Source organism: Ammodytes marinus (genome assembly GCF_949987685.1).
Source record: "Ammodytes marinus genome assembly, chromosome: 24".
Classification (NCBI taxonomy): Eukaryota; Metazoa; Chordata; class Actinopteri; order Uranoscopiformes; family Ammodytidae; genus Ammodytes; species Ammodytes marinus.
Genome location: NC_137228.1, coordinates 8025085 through 8040211, shown reverse-complemented (window position 1 = coordinate 8040211; position 15127 = coordinate 8025085). Strand labels below are relative to the sequence as shown.

Here is a 15127-nt window from a genome sequence, read left to right as displayed (position 1 = left end):
GGTTACTGTCATGGAAGAAAAAGAAAACCAGCAAATAATGTTTTGCCATTTTTGCTTTTAAAATAACCCTAACACTATTATCTATGTATTATCCAAAACATTGACAATAAATCAACTCATTCAGCTTAAGTTATGATGCATTATGTTGCACTCTAGCTGGGTGTTCCTATTATTTTGTCTTCCACAATATCTGCCTGAGTGATGTGAAAGTTGGGGATATGTGTTAGGATTCTGCAACAGCAACTAAAAGGCATAACTATGACACCTGCACACATTCAATTGCGACGGCAAACTCTAGGGAACACAGAAATGCTTACAATCTACCTTTGAAAGCAACGCCTCTGTTGTTCTCATCCCGTTCTCGCTCTGTGTGGATGCTAATTGGCAAACATTGCATTCTAAGTTCATTAGCGGCTGGCTAATGATCATAAGCGGCCTAGACTTCATGATCACAGCTCATTGATCTTGGTGTCTCTCCGCATGCACCCGCTATTGATCATGTGGTACAATCGCGCACAAAAAAAAACAGCGTCACAGCAGCACAATTATGTGGCTTTTTCTGAGGCATCCATATATAGCATCACATGCACATGTAATCAGGGAGGTAGTTAAAGATGCGCATACTCACATACACACACACATAGATTGTTTCTCGGCTTCAAGGGGGGGATCTACTACAATCTGGCAACCGGCCTACAGTGCCAGTCCACTGGGATTTAGCTGTATTCAGAGCCATAAATAAAACATTCTGCGCGAATATCTATGGTCTTGTACACTGATCTATTACTCCCATCAGGTTTGGATCTAGACAAGCAAAGAAATGCATTGTGCCAGGGCTTTAAAATTGTAAACATTGCTGACTTCCACCAACACATAACATAAAGGGTATAACAAGGGCGCATAACCTAAGCTAGGCTGATTATTAAAACAGGATTTTTTTTTCAGTGCACACATAAAACATTAGTAGCTGATTGTGAGGAAATATTCACTGATTTTGACAACAAGCATTCTCCAGAATTGCTTACTCCACCTTTAAGGGACCTCAACTCTAAGGATCCCCCCCCCCCCCCCCCCCCCCCCTTATGTTATTTTGGCGTTTTTTTTGTGTTGAGTAAAGCTGGTGAAAGAAACATGATTTGGCATCGAAAACATCTCGCGGACAGATCTTAGTCGCGCTGCTAATTTGAGCTGTTTGATATGCCATCTGTGCGGTAGAGACCACAGATTCAGAGGGAGTTCAAGAGACGGGGCTGCCAATGTGAGAGAGCAGAGTGTGCAGGGATGTGGCAAAAAAGTCTATTGAACACATTCCCAAACGTCTTTTGTCAAAAGTGGATTTTACAAAAAAAATATATATGCTACTCTCTCATTTTTGCCTGTGAAAATGACCCTGATGATATCATAGTGATGTCATTACGTTTGTCCTTGCAAATTCCAACAAACAAACAAACAAACGAAAAATATCAGAAAGGCAGCGCCACCAATGTGCGGATGCTATTCAGTTGCATTATGGGAGTTTGACTCGAAACAATGGACTAAAATTCATGTTTTTGATGAATTCCTATTAGATCCATAGAAGCTTTTTGTAGCTTCTTTTATGATTGAAGAACTCTGAAGTCCAGCACCGTGCCATGGTCTTCATGTGTTTTCTAGAACAGCAGAGTGTGTGAAACATGGTAAAGTCCTCCTGACACACTCGCACTCGTGCAAACATTACAGATATCATTCTGGTTCTCATTTTCCTTCCTTTTTGTGTCTCTCCATTTTTTTTCCCTCCCGCTCTCTGGTCTCACAAAGGCACCCATTGTTCATGACAGAATTTCTATTTGGTGGAAATTGAAAGCAGGTGTGGCTCGGCTTTTTCATCCAGAGAGTAGAATGGGTGGGGGGGGGGGGAGGGGTGTTCGGGGGCCTGTTAGTTTGTGTGGGGCCTGTTCCTCATGCTTGACTTCATTGAGTCATGATGTCACCCAACCTTTTTTGGGGCTGGTTTTTGGCTCTCTTTGTTTTCCTCTTTTCTTCTTTTTTTATCCGGGTGACTCACTCGCTCCCTCCATTCACCTCGTCCATCAGCCAGGTAGTCACTCATTCGGACAACCATTCACCTCTCTCGCTCGCTCTCTTTCTCACATAGTACTATATATCTTCCATTGGACAGCCTTCACTGGAGGGAGAGAGTATTTACCGCAACATATATACGCTGTCAATTTCAAATACAAAAAGCCCTCTGAAGGGAGTAAAGAGATCTCCATCAATCAACAACATGCTTTAAAATGTTACTTCAAAAGGGCGCCACATTATTATACACAAAACCCCCAAAATCATAGCCACAAATGGAACCTCATGTGAGTTTTACATTACAGGATTCGTATTGGCCGTACGTATTGGAGCGATGCTGGACGTGGGGACGTTGGTGTTTACGTACATGCGTGTGTGTGTGTGTGTGTGTGTGTGTGTGTGTGTGTGTGTGTGTGTGTGTGGTTTTCAGTGTGTGGGCTTCAGGCCCAAAATGCACCTGGCATAAACAGGAAGCTCAGACTACAAACATTTACCCTCATATGGAGACTTTTCTCTCTGGACAGTAGGTGGTATAGTGAATATTTGTGTGTGTGTGTGTGTGTGTGTGTGTGTGTGTGTGTGTGTGTGTGTGTGTGTGTGTGTGTGTGTGTGTGTGTGTGTGTGTGTGTGTGTGTGTGTGTGTGTGTGTGTGTGTGTGTGTGTGTGGCTTTGGAAGACTATTGGTGTTTATGGGTTGGTAGGATACATTTAGAGAAAGTAGGTGTAAACGTACATTTGATTTGAAAACTGTTAATCTACGAAAATGCTGAAAACCAGTTTGGGCTTCAAATGAATGTTTCCTCATGTTTATCATACAACACAATTACAGTTTTTAGATAATTACCGGTTAAAATACTACCTTAAAAATTCTAAATTAAAGCTTTTTAACGCCTTGAATATCAACAATGTTACCTTAATTGACAATATTCGTCTGTGATCACCATATGTGTTGGCCATCACAATCTCTCTTGTTTTGTATGCTTGAAGCTGACACTGTTTTGATATGTGTACAGGTGTATATGTATGACTTATTGCGTCACCCGTGTGCTGGAGGATAGGGCTGTGCCTTTGAGAGAGTCCCCCCCCCCCCCTCTCCCCTTCCTTTCACTTCCCTCCAACATGCTCTAAGTGGGGTCGCGGTCAAGGTAGCGTAGTGATGCTTTTCATTAGCTAAGTGCAAGTGGGGGAGAGGAGCACATAGCCATGAGTTATGAGTTACTGGGGCCCGCTGTCTATAAGCCAGGACGGACAGACGGACACACACACACACACACACACAAACAGAAAACACCTACTCTCTTCTCCGTCCATCCTTCGCTCTGAGACCATTCACTCTTCCTCCTGTTTCCCCTCCATCTCCATCCATTTACTATACTCTCCGTTTTTTTTCTCTGCGGCCTCTCCCGGGAGTCTCCTCCTAGTACGACAAAGAGGACATTGCTTTTGATTTTTTTTTTTCCGTGTCTTTTGAAAGGCTGACTTTTGCATTTCTTATTTATGCTTTTATTTATCCTAAAACAATCTCACAACAGCAGCGTTTTTTTTTGTCAAAGAAACTTGGATGACACAGAACATCCTGTTTCATGAACATTGTTGATTTCTGTAAAGGCAAGTTAGATGACAACAACTTGAAAAGAAAAAAAACTGATTACTTTATCCCGAATGTTCCTATCTTGCCAAAACCCTTTTTTTTTTAAATAGGTTGATAAGATGTTTTCGTAACCAGGTAATACAAATGTGTCATGGATAGTTATAAACACCTGATGGCATTCATTAGAATAATTGGCTCTCTGATTACAATTGCCCTAATTGTGCCAGAAAAGTTTTATAAAATCAGACCCAGTGTGTGTGGGGGTCATGTCCATTTTAGAAGGGCACACACTAAGTATGATCCCGGGTTTTCCTTTTGTTGATTACTCACCATTAAAGCCGCTGAGGCCCTTCTCCCTCTGTCACTGAAAAAAAAAGAAAGAAAGTTGAATCCCAGATGCTACATGGCAGCCGTCCAAGAACCATTTGCAGTCCTGTTGTGGCGTCACATGCAGTGGGCCTGTATGCCAAGGTGTGCACATGCGTTTGTATGTGTGTGTTTGTGTGTGTGTGTGTGTGTGTGTGTGTGTGTGTGTGTGTGTGCAAAACTTGTGGTTGTATCTACCTCATCCATCACTGTTTGACAGGACATGTTGACCCCAGTTGCCGTGGCAGCCAGGTAACCATGGCTCCTGCCGGTGTCACAGCTGGCTGTGTCCGATTGGTTGTGCCAGGTCATCTTTAACATCAGGGCCGTAGAGTGGCACCAAGGCGCTTTAACCGCTATTTATAAACCCAGCCAGGCCCAGACTTCAAAACATTGCTCATCGTAGCTTATTTAGCCTTATGTTAAAGCTGGGGTGTGTGATTTCTGATTGGTCAAAATTAACATGAGCTGTACACTTTGACCAATCAGAGCGAGGCTCCGATTCTCTGTTCTTATTGCCTGTTGGGACTGTCCATTCCCTTTGGCACAACTGTGTTGGTGTGTAGAGCGTGTCAGGGAGGGACCATAGGGGAGGGACCAAAGAGAACAAGTGGAGCGGTTGAGGTATTTGAATTCAAATCTCTATCCCAACTGCCATTTTCTCCACAAATCCTCCACCCCAGCTTTAAGTCTGAAAATGTATTTTATTTTCACCAATTCAAGATGTATCCCAACTTTTTATACGCAATTTGTCTTTCCCGTATTCACCTGCCTTGTTTTATCTCATTGTCTCTTTTAATTTGCAGTCAGTAGTTGTCCTTTAAAAAGAAACTGTATGTGCGGTCCATAATTTAATTGATTTTTGTATAGGAATAATCAGCATACATGTAGAATATTCTTTGTTTCAAGCTATACCTGTTGTAACGTGCCGTGTCCAGGTCTAGACGTGAGCCAAGGTCAGCCATGATTCCTCGGCGGAGCTTATAGCGAGCGTGTCACAGTGTGACGAAAGCCATTAAGATTAAGTGAGATAGGCGAGCAAAAAAAAAAAAAAAAAACGCTGAGAAATACACTTTTGTTAAAAGCTCTGAGCCAAATTGACTGCGGCACATGGAGAGAAAAAAAGAATAGAAAAGAAGAAAGGGGCCAGGGAGCTTCGGGAAGCAACCAGAAAATGAGCTCAAAGACAACGAAGAAACGGATTACACAATGTGCTCTTTATCAGCGCGGGCCTCCTCACACCTGGAGTGCTTTGTAGTTGGAGTAGGTGCAGTTTGTAGCAGTAGAGATTCAAATGATCCGTGGTATAAAGGAACTAGTGGTGAGGTAATTGTAGTATTGCACACAGTGAAGTTTTATTAGTCATTAAAGTTGTAGAAGTACTGTGTGTTTGGGTGCACTTTGGATATGAGCACTATAGTAAATCCCATTCACTAGGCAGAGAAGGGTGTTATGGGTCTTGTCGGCCCGATGTTCATATGCCATTGGTTGATCCAACCGTCCGTCAAGGGCTGCTTTGGAATGCCTTCGAAATCTCCATGTGTGCAGCCAAGAGAGGCACGTCTCAGCCTCAATGTGCAAGATGAGTTGACAGTGTAATGGCTACAGTTTGTTGGGATTGGTCGCTGCCAAATGCTAACAAATCAGCAGTCACTTTAAGTGGCCGAGTGAACTCTCCAGTAGCAGTTAAATATGCTGTAGGAAGAGTATATAGTAAGATGGATTAGACTGTCTATTCATCTTAATGTTTCCTGCAAGTGTAAGCTACCAGTAAGGATTTCTAGGGTTTTCATTGGTTGGTCAGGAATGCAGAATGTCGACATTGGTGGAAGGAAATCGCCCCTGTTGACATTGAGGTTTGGTTTATTTCTCTTAAGCTTGTAAATGTGCATCGTAATGAGGTCATTTAATGTTGCGAGCGATGCAGCATTTACAAGCATTCTTCCATTTTGAGATGATTCACGATATTGGTTCAATTTGCTTCCAGTTCATTCAAGCCTTGCAAGGTGATGGTTGTAAAAAATAAATAAAACCATTTTCAATAAAGAGCACTCGGGGTTTACAGTCCGGCGTAGCCCAACCCGGACCGGCCCAGCTGCACAAATACACAAAGGAAATGACATCACCATTATTACTCACAGAGGAGGTTGGGGATGGTGGAGAAAAGGGAGCTGAGAGGAGCATACGGGGAGATCCATGGCAACAAGAAATATATCCTCATTGGAAGAAACAATACATTTGACCTCTATGTTAGGAAAATAGTATCCAACTAACCCGAAACACCTTGTAGCTATATTAGGAGTAGGCTGCTTAAATCACTTTTAAAATGGTAGGAAAATGCATCACACAGGCCGAGCTACTTTTTTTTAGAGTCAAGGCACCTTCAAAGGGGAAATCCTATTGACCCAGTTACGGTGTTCTTGGCTGCATAAACACTGTGTGCTCCGGGTTAAACTAATCAAATCAACCCTAGAGTTATATGCAGCTGTTCGGGAGGCAATGTCACATTTTTAACACGGCAATGTTTTTCAAAGAAGTGTCAGATATTTTGCAAACGTGTCATGAATGAGTTAGATAAATGGTGGGAATTCATCTTTGCAACGGAAGGTCTTTGGGGGGATCCTTCTCTTGTCAACATCATCATCTCCGTAATTTCATTCCGATATCTTTCCTATGAGGGAAATGCAAACGATGCGCAATACTCCTTCGTCACTGCTCTGCCCAGGTTTTGCTGCAGTTTCTAGAGCTGCCGTGTCCTCAGGCTACTCTGAGAAATGTTCCAACACCCTGACACAGACACACACACACGGGCGCATACACACATACGCATACAGTACAGTATGAACAAACACACACACAGGCGTACAGCATTCCTAGAGTTTCTATCTCTCTCTCTCTCTCTCTCTCTCTCTCTTCTCTTCATCATTAATTAGTCATTTAATTAGAGAACTTCAAAGTGAAAACATCCTCTGCTGGTGGGCGGACTATGTCAGCATATGTGTGTATGTTTGTGTGTGTGCGCATGTGCATGCTTGCAATGTTGTGACACAAAATAATCTCACTTACGACGGTGTGCTATTGCAACGTCGCATTTTGTGCTCGAAAACCTTGATGATATAGTAATGCTCCAGGTTTATTATGTTCACATTTGTTTTCATTGACTGAGTTCAAGAACATTGCTTTAGATGGGTTTAAATGTGGCTGCAATCAACACATATATGCATTTGTTGAACCATAAATGACTTTTACGAGCGGTTGATAAAAGTCTATACAATCACAGAACTGTTGTAAAATTGTTTGTGTTGTCCAAACACCATGTATTTACAATGATGTTTAACAGAGAAAAGCAACAAATATCACATTAGTTATCAAAAAATTAGCGATTATTTGGTATTTTGCTTGATAAATGGGTTACATTATTAGTATTTTACACTAACAAAAGTACTTTCACAACGGCAATTTACAAGATAATAGAGTATGACATGAATATAACCTAAGACACAAGTCAACAGACAAAACACCTTCAAAGATGCCAATCCCATACACGGCCATAGACAAATCTATCATTTGCTGAATAACACATGTGCTTCCTTTGGCCGTGGACCTGCTGGCTCATTTCTCCTCCTCTTTTCCACAGCCCGACGAGCTGGAGGGCGTCCACACACACGTCTTCAAGCTCAAGCCATTCAAGAAGGTCAAGACCTGCGACGTATGCAAGCAGGCCATCACCAAAGATGGCTTCATCTGCAAAGGTAAGAGCTCAGGTCCATCCCAACATGCATTGGGGCAAAAGGCAGGGGGAAGAGGGGGGGGGGGGATTAAAATAGACACAATAGCAATCAAAGCCAATCTGAACCATGATGGAGACATGGAGGCGAAAGTGCTTTAGAAATTCTGCTGCAACTACCTTGGATTTAAGCCCCATCCAAGCCTTCCTCCGAAATCCAGCCATTTTTTAAAAATGTTTATTCTAATTTTAGAAGAACTAAAGTATTTTTTTTAAATTGTACCTCAAAGAATAAAAGATGGAGGGGAAATGAACGTGATAGGAGGACTCCCGGGCAGCCACACATTTTCTCTCTCTCGATCCCTTTTTTTAAAACTACAAACACAGCGTCTTTAGCACAAGCCCGGTTGACAAACACTCCAGAAAGCCCGGCAGTAGGAGAGCGGGGCCTGTGTGCGGGGCTTTGGCTGAGGATTTGCTGTTAAAATTAGCATGGCCGCTGCTGCATTAGCCTAGATAAGAGGGGAAAAAAGGGAAAGAGGGATGGGGTGTGTGTGTGTGTGTAGAGCGAGGCAGAATAAAGAGAGAGAGAGAGAAATTGGGGTATGGAGGGATTGGGGGATAGACATAGGGAAACAAAAGAGAGAGAGAGTGCAAAGGGGAGCACTGCAGAATTACTTTCCCTTTCATCCTCCTTTTGTTCAATCATTCTCTATGTTAAAATACATAGACTGCAATAAGCACTCCGTATCCTCGCCAATTTCTAAAGCACCCAGCTAAAAAATTTAAAAAAAAACTGCCTCCTGAAGTCTTACAACAGCTTTATGTTTAATCAGTAAAACATATCCTTTCTTTTTTGGGATACTTTCACTGATTTTGACAACAAGCGTTCTCCAGAATCGCTGTCTCCACCTTTAAAGCAAACTGTATGTTCACAGGAGTAACACACGTGTTAATCAGAGCATCCTTCCTGCCCTTTAGGTGTTGCTATAGGCGCCCCAGTAAAAAGGCCACATTGCTTAGGGGGCTTTGCGAGGACAGGCGATAAGATGTGACAACAAGACAATGTGCTGCACACACTTCCAGATGTGTGCATATGTCCAGGTTGTGCATGCCCACGGCTAGTTGAGACCTTCAGGTTCTTCGGATTTACTGTTTGAGCCCTGAATAGGGATATTTTCAACACGTTGGGAGATGCGGATGTTTCCAGGAAACTCCTGTAAGTTATTTCCCCCATTCAAGCACATACAATGGCAAATCAATCAATTTAAACCACCGGTTTTGTACCGTAAATGGGATGAGTTCATTTAAGATATATAAGGCTGAATTTTGAGGATAAAGACATCTAGAATATTTCCAGAAGTGTTTGTTTCCCAAGGTTTGCCAGATATAAAATAAAATGAACTTTTAAAGGGAACTTAAAGGTGTAGTCAGTGATTCTAGAGAATGCACGGTGTTGTCAAAATCACTTAATATATCCTCATGATCTGCGTGAACCTGTACCTCCTGTGTGTGCAATAAAAAACTATTTTGTGTTTATATACAGCCTAGGCTCTGCAAACTAGTATGCACACGAAGGGTTTGTAAACTAAGGGGAACCACCTTAGCTAGCAACAAGACAGTTTACAGAGTTTATGTATCAGCACTGGATTTTGTTTCAGCGCACACATAGTACGGACAGGTAGCGGATTGTGAGGAGATCTATTCACTGATTTTGACAAATACTGATTTTGACAACAAGCATTCTCCAGAATCACTGAGTCCACCTTTGAAATGGAACAGTTTTTTGCACAGACATTTCTACACTAGTTTGGACAGCTGCCTCTCTAATTAGACGTGCACTCGCTCACTTAACACTAACCATCTCCAAATAATCACCAATCAGCACTTACACATACAAATGACCAAGTACTCCATTTATCACCATCAGGTAGGTTTACCTTGATTAACTAGCGGCTGTTTTTCTAGCAGTCCACTTCTCTGTAAGACCACCGAGCACATTCCTACGCCTACGCCGTCAATTGCTCTGTTCACACGTCAGACACTCACACCACCTGGGGACCACCTAGGTCGCCAGCCGAGACAGCAGGTGTGTGTGTGTGTGTGTGTGTGTGTGTGTGTGTGTGTGTGTGTGTGTGTGTGTGTGTGTGTGTGTGTGTGTGTGTGTGTGTGTGTGTGTGTGTGTGTGTGTGTGTGTGTGTGTGTGTGTGTGTGTGTGGGAGGGAGGAGGTGGGGGGTCAAGGGTTGTACCTGCCGAGACATCAAAACACGGTTGTGCTTCACGCCCCCCCTCCCCCCCACACACACACGTAGAACAGTACAAAAATATGCAAAGAAATGCTTGAATGTATTGCCTGTCTAGATGTTAGCTTGGTGTGGCCACTTGAGGGCAGCAACACAGCATGTTAGCTGACCTTGTTGCAGTCTCCCTTCTCAGTACACTGCAGCAAACAGACATACTTGAGTAAAAGGCTAAATGCTTGAAGTTCACTTTACGATCCCTGTTTTTCTTTGCACTTATATCCGTTCAATATATTTATGATCACTGCACATGCAAACTGGGTGTATACCCCTTACTCATGCATTGATCTCATGTGGAGACTGTGTGCACAAGGGTGTATATGCACTGTTCACTGACATGTTTTTTCTCTTTGAAGGAACCATTCCAAACCTAACTGTGTCCCTTTTTTCTTTCAGCGTGCAAGTTTTCGTGCCATAGAAAGTGTGAATCGAAGGTAAGAAACTGCACATATTTTACTCCTTTATTATTAGGGGGTTATCCGTCGGATTTATGCATTTAAACATGTTCTAACAACAACTGTAGTAAGAGTTCACATACCTTATGATCAAAAATTGCAACACTCTCATTAATAACAATCAGGAAGGGAGATTCTAAGTCTCCCCTTTAGCCACAACTCAAGATGACGTCATTTGGAAAGGTGCTGCATTGCCTAATTAATCCCCATGTTTCTTATTGTATCACATTACCAAACTACAAAACTGTGTCAAGGCTGCCACACACTGTTGTAAAAGCCTCATATTATTTTAAAACCCAGAGCTTTGATTTAGCATCTGACAAGACTTCAAACCCATGGTTTTATTACTCAAAACCCATCTTCCTTCGATATAATGCGTAACTTCTGTCGCCCCCATGAGGAATTCTAAATCATTACAACAACACTGTCGGCACATCTACATGAGCTAAGCCTTCATTGATCATGAACTGATTTTAATAGCAGTAGAATCAACAACTGAAACATATGGGCGCTTCTTGAGCTCCTGCGCCAGTGTCGGCGCGCGACATCAGTTTGTAAATACTGAGTTTTGTGGAGCTGATAGGCTTCATTAACTTTGTGCTTGAATGTAACTGACATTCATTTATATGAAAAAGTTACTCACTATAGCTTTAATACATACTGTGAATATTTCACATTGGTACTTTTATTTGCAAGAAAAGTCTGTCTGCAGTGGAAGAAAAAAGGGGGAAGAACGCATGGGGAGAGTGAATGAAAGGGAAGGAAGGGAGGGATGAATGACGGAGGGAAAGGAGCGTAACAGGGCTATTCTTAGTGGTTTTAGTTGTGACTTGGGTGGCGGGGGGGATTTTGATATGTGTCTCTGCCCTCTTCCTCCTTTTCCCTTTCCCCCCAAAAAAACATCGCTCTACCCCGATATTACTATAGGAACAAAAGCTGTGTGTTCCCAAAACATCCGAGGCAAAATCTCCCAAATACCTCTGAAACCAGGCTTAGCCATTTGTGGTGGCAATTGTGGGGAATAATCAGTGTTGCCAGAGTCATGCGTCATTCATTCTGGTGGAGACCGACATTGGACAAGAAATGCTTTGAGGGGAGGAGGAGTGAGAAGTGTGTGTGTGTGTGTGTGTGTGTGTGTGTGTGTGTGTGTGTGTGTGTGTGTGTGTGTGTGTGTGTGTGTGTGTGTGTGTGTGTGTGTGTGTGTGTGTGTGTGTGTGTGTGTGTGTCTGTGTGTCTGAGAAGAGAACACAGTTAAAAGGAGCTGATTTTTTTAGTATAAACGTTGTTAAAGATTAGAGCATTTGGCACGACTCTCTTAATCCCTATTTGCCAATGTGCTAATCCCTAAATTGGTTCACTCGGGGCCCAAACATTTATGTTGGCTTTATCCAACGAGAAATGACCCCAATGGAAATAAACAGGACACAATGTGGCAGCGGCGTGCTCATTGTTTCGGTGTCTCGTAAAAAGTGCGGGCAAAAAAAGTAAAGACTTTGTGCAAATAAGAGTGTGGATTTAGGCAGGCAACGATTGCTTTCTTTCGGCTGACTCGAAGCTGACCTTGAACAGTAAATTGTGTCCCCAGTGCATGGTTTGCATTTCACCAGACATGATGATAAACTGATTTCACTCTGTATGTTTATTGTTACAAGCCACCACAACTTCCAACCTTTTTTTTTCAAGCTTGCATCGTGACCGGCACGTTAAAAAAAAGACAGTTGTTTGGACGTTTTAACGGTGTTGTTGTGACGTTTTATGCAGCGTCTCTGTGTTTTTATGGCATTTTAATGGAGCCCATTCTGATCTTAATGAGGCTGGGAGGAAGGTAAAGGTTTTTAGCATATGATGTGAGACAATGTATACGTGTAATTTAGCTACACTATACATTTAGTGTCTGCACTCAAAACACTATCACTTCATTATTTTGAGCTGTTTATATTTTTTCCACATAATGTCTCACGTCGTTTAGTCGCTTTATCGTAATTCAGGACGGACAGAAGAAATGGAAAGCGGTTAATGAGGTCGGGATTTTGTGATGTGATAATGACTTGATGAATGATTTAGACAGTTTCAAATTGGTTTGAGAGTTTGTAAGACAAATACACGGTGCAATCAGGGCCATGGCTACCAATAGAACACACTGGGGGCATGTTTTGTTTATGAGAATATTACAGAAGGGTTTGGGCTGCACTGCGGGTATTGGATCTAATCACTATTGCCCAGGGTACAATTTCAATATATAAGGACAACAGCATTGACATCAGGGCAGAGGTTTTACTCTGAGATCTGATATTGTTCTTATCAGGGAGAAAAATCGTGTGTGTTTTTGAATGAAGTGACATTTACTGGCCTCTCTCTGTGACCAGAGAAATTTCAACGTAATTTAACAGTGTGTGGTTATCCAAAGTGGCCGTACTGTCATTCACAACCAGAAATAATAACTGAATGAACAGTGAGTTTCCGGAGCATATGATTCACTTTGGCAGTCAAAATAATCAAACTAATTGCACCCTTAAATTTAAAAATGTTGTCCCTATCTTGATGTCAGTGGAAACGATTGTGATTATGTTTCCCCCCCCTCTCTCTCTCGGCCTCGTTTCTTCTAAACTTTGAAAACCTTTGTGACCGCATGTGGTTTCCTCATTTGGTTTCAAGCTTATGAAACTGCCTGTACACGACATCCAAAAGACAGATGTGCGCTAATGTGCCTTGATGAAGAACAGCTAATTGTCTTTGGCTGCCATTCGTTTTCCTGTTTTCCCTCCCGTCCAACCGCAAGCACCTCTGTGTGGAGGTCTGTTGTTGGAACCCAGAGGACTAGTTCTAGCTCTGCAAATGAAGCACTGATGACCTGCAGTGTATAGCAGACGTTATGGTTGTATGGTGAGGTTGAGGCTTCTTGGGACATTGGTTTTGTGTCTGGGATACTGCCCGGAAACCTGGATGGACACTCAAGATGTGGGTTGGAGACAGAGCCTATCTATTAAAGCTATAGTGTGTAACTTTTGTCATACAAATAAAGTCGGTTACATTCACGTGGTCGGCAAACAAGTTGACACAAAGTTGATTAAAAAAAACTCTCTCAAAGCTACGTTCTACTTTCCACAATTTCTACGTCTGACATCTGAGTATGCCTTTTCTCCCTCTACGAGACATAAAGACATGAACATATCCAGCATATTCACAAGACATTAATAACTCCTTTCAGATGTATCTTTGCAGGGATCCCGCAGGTGAGCTTTTACAAGATTTTCATCAGCTTTACAAGGAGCTATATACGTTAAATCTCAAGTCTCTTACCTGCAGTTTATGTCCAGCGCAGAATCATGTAAGCATACATTCAGTACTGTATATGGTCATCCCTGTGGCAACTTGCCTATATTTCGTGAACGTTTCCCGCTGTTTTGTGGCTTACAGTAACTCATTTTGGGGTCACATTTACTGTTGATCAGCCCACTGCTCCACTGTCTGGTTTTGGGGTTTCCATTTGGCTCCATTTCAACCAAAATATTTCGCACAGATCCACCCAATAGCACGTTTTCTTGTGTGGAGTGGATGGCGTAGTGTCTGTAAGCTCTTGGTTGCCCTCTCACCCTCCATGGAAACAGGCCTGCATTATTCCTTATATGATTTAGCCCTACAATGTCTCGGATCAGCCTTCCTGGAATGCCGCTGCAGTGTTTTTTTTTTTTTGCTGTTCGATTTGGTTCTGGCGGGTTTGGAAGACACAGGCGAGGTTTGGCAGGGAACGGTGTATAGGCCACAGAGGAATGATGGGAAGTGGTCGGACGAGACAAGCGAGAAGTTTGAATATTCCCCGTGTAGACAACAATACTGCGGAGGGCTTTTGTCTCACATTGGCTTCAGCTCTTAAAAGAAATGCTGTTTACATGTTTGTGTTGTTAGTAAAAAAGTACAATGTGGTGTAACATGCTACCTCCAACCACAAGACAAAATGTTTCTGGGAAACTCTTGTAATGCAAGATATATGGATGGAATTAATTGGGACATATGACATTGCAAGTTCAGGTATCACTCTCTTTTTGTCCAGCCTTGATGGTTCACGTTTCGCTTTGAAAAATGTCCACAGAAAATTGATTGAGCCTAGTTAGATTGCGCAACCGCAAACTGTTGGGGGAGAGTTGAGTTGATGACATGAGTTGTTCCCTCCTTAAAACTTCTGAAAAAGCACTTAAGGAGTGGATTTATATACAGCCTATTTATCACCGCAAGTTCACCGAGTTTGGATTATAATTAAACTGCCGACATTGTTTGAAAGTTTGTGGAAAAGACCATCGACAGCAGGCCATGTGATCACCCAATCATATGTAGAGAGTGACCGTATCCTTACGAAGCAAATAACTACTAATTATCTAGTCTTAAGCTCACTTTAAGTTTTGATTCTTCCTGAGCATAATCTTCGATGGAAAAACCAAAAGCAAGAATATTATTTCAGGCTGGGGTTATGACACTAGTAAAAGACTTCTAGTTTTACTCTCATAATAAAAATTCTAATAATAACAGTGAAGGTCAGAGGGCAAAGTGTGAATATGTGACATTTAACCCACGTTCCTATATCTAACCGCTACCACCCACAAGTTTTTGTCCAGCGAGGTAAGAATAAAAAAA

At 42.3% G+C, this 15127-nt stretch overlaps 1 protein-coding gene across 4 annotated transcripts in view; it reads left to right on the top strand.

Moving 5' to 3' along the window:
• tns1a (tensin 1a) overlaps nt 1-15127 on the top strand; it is an 85570-nt gene that overhangs the window by 3896 nt on the left and 66547 nt on the right. For all 4 annotated transcript variants that reach the window (XM_080052909.1, XM_080052907.1, XM_080052908.1 and 1 more), the window contains exons 2-3: nt 7653-7767; nt 10440-10477. In XM_080052909.1, the coding sequence (XP_079909035.1) occupies nt 7653-7767; nt 10440-10477 (153 nt within the window). The remainder of the gene's footprint in view (nt 1-7652; nt 7768-10439; nt 10478-15127) is intronic.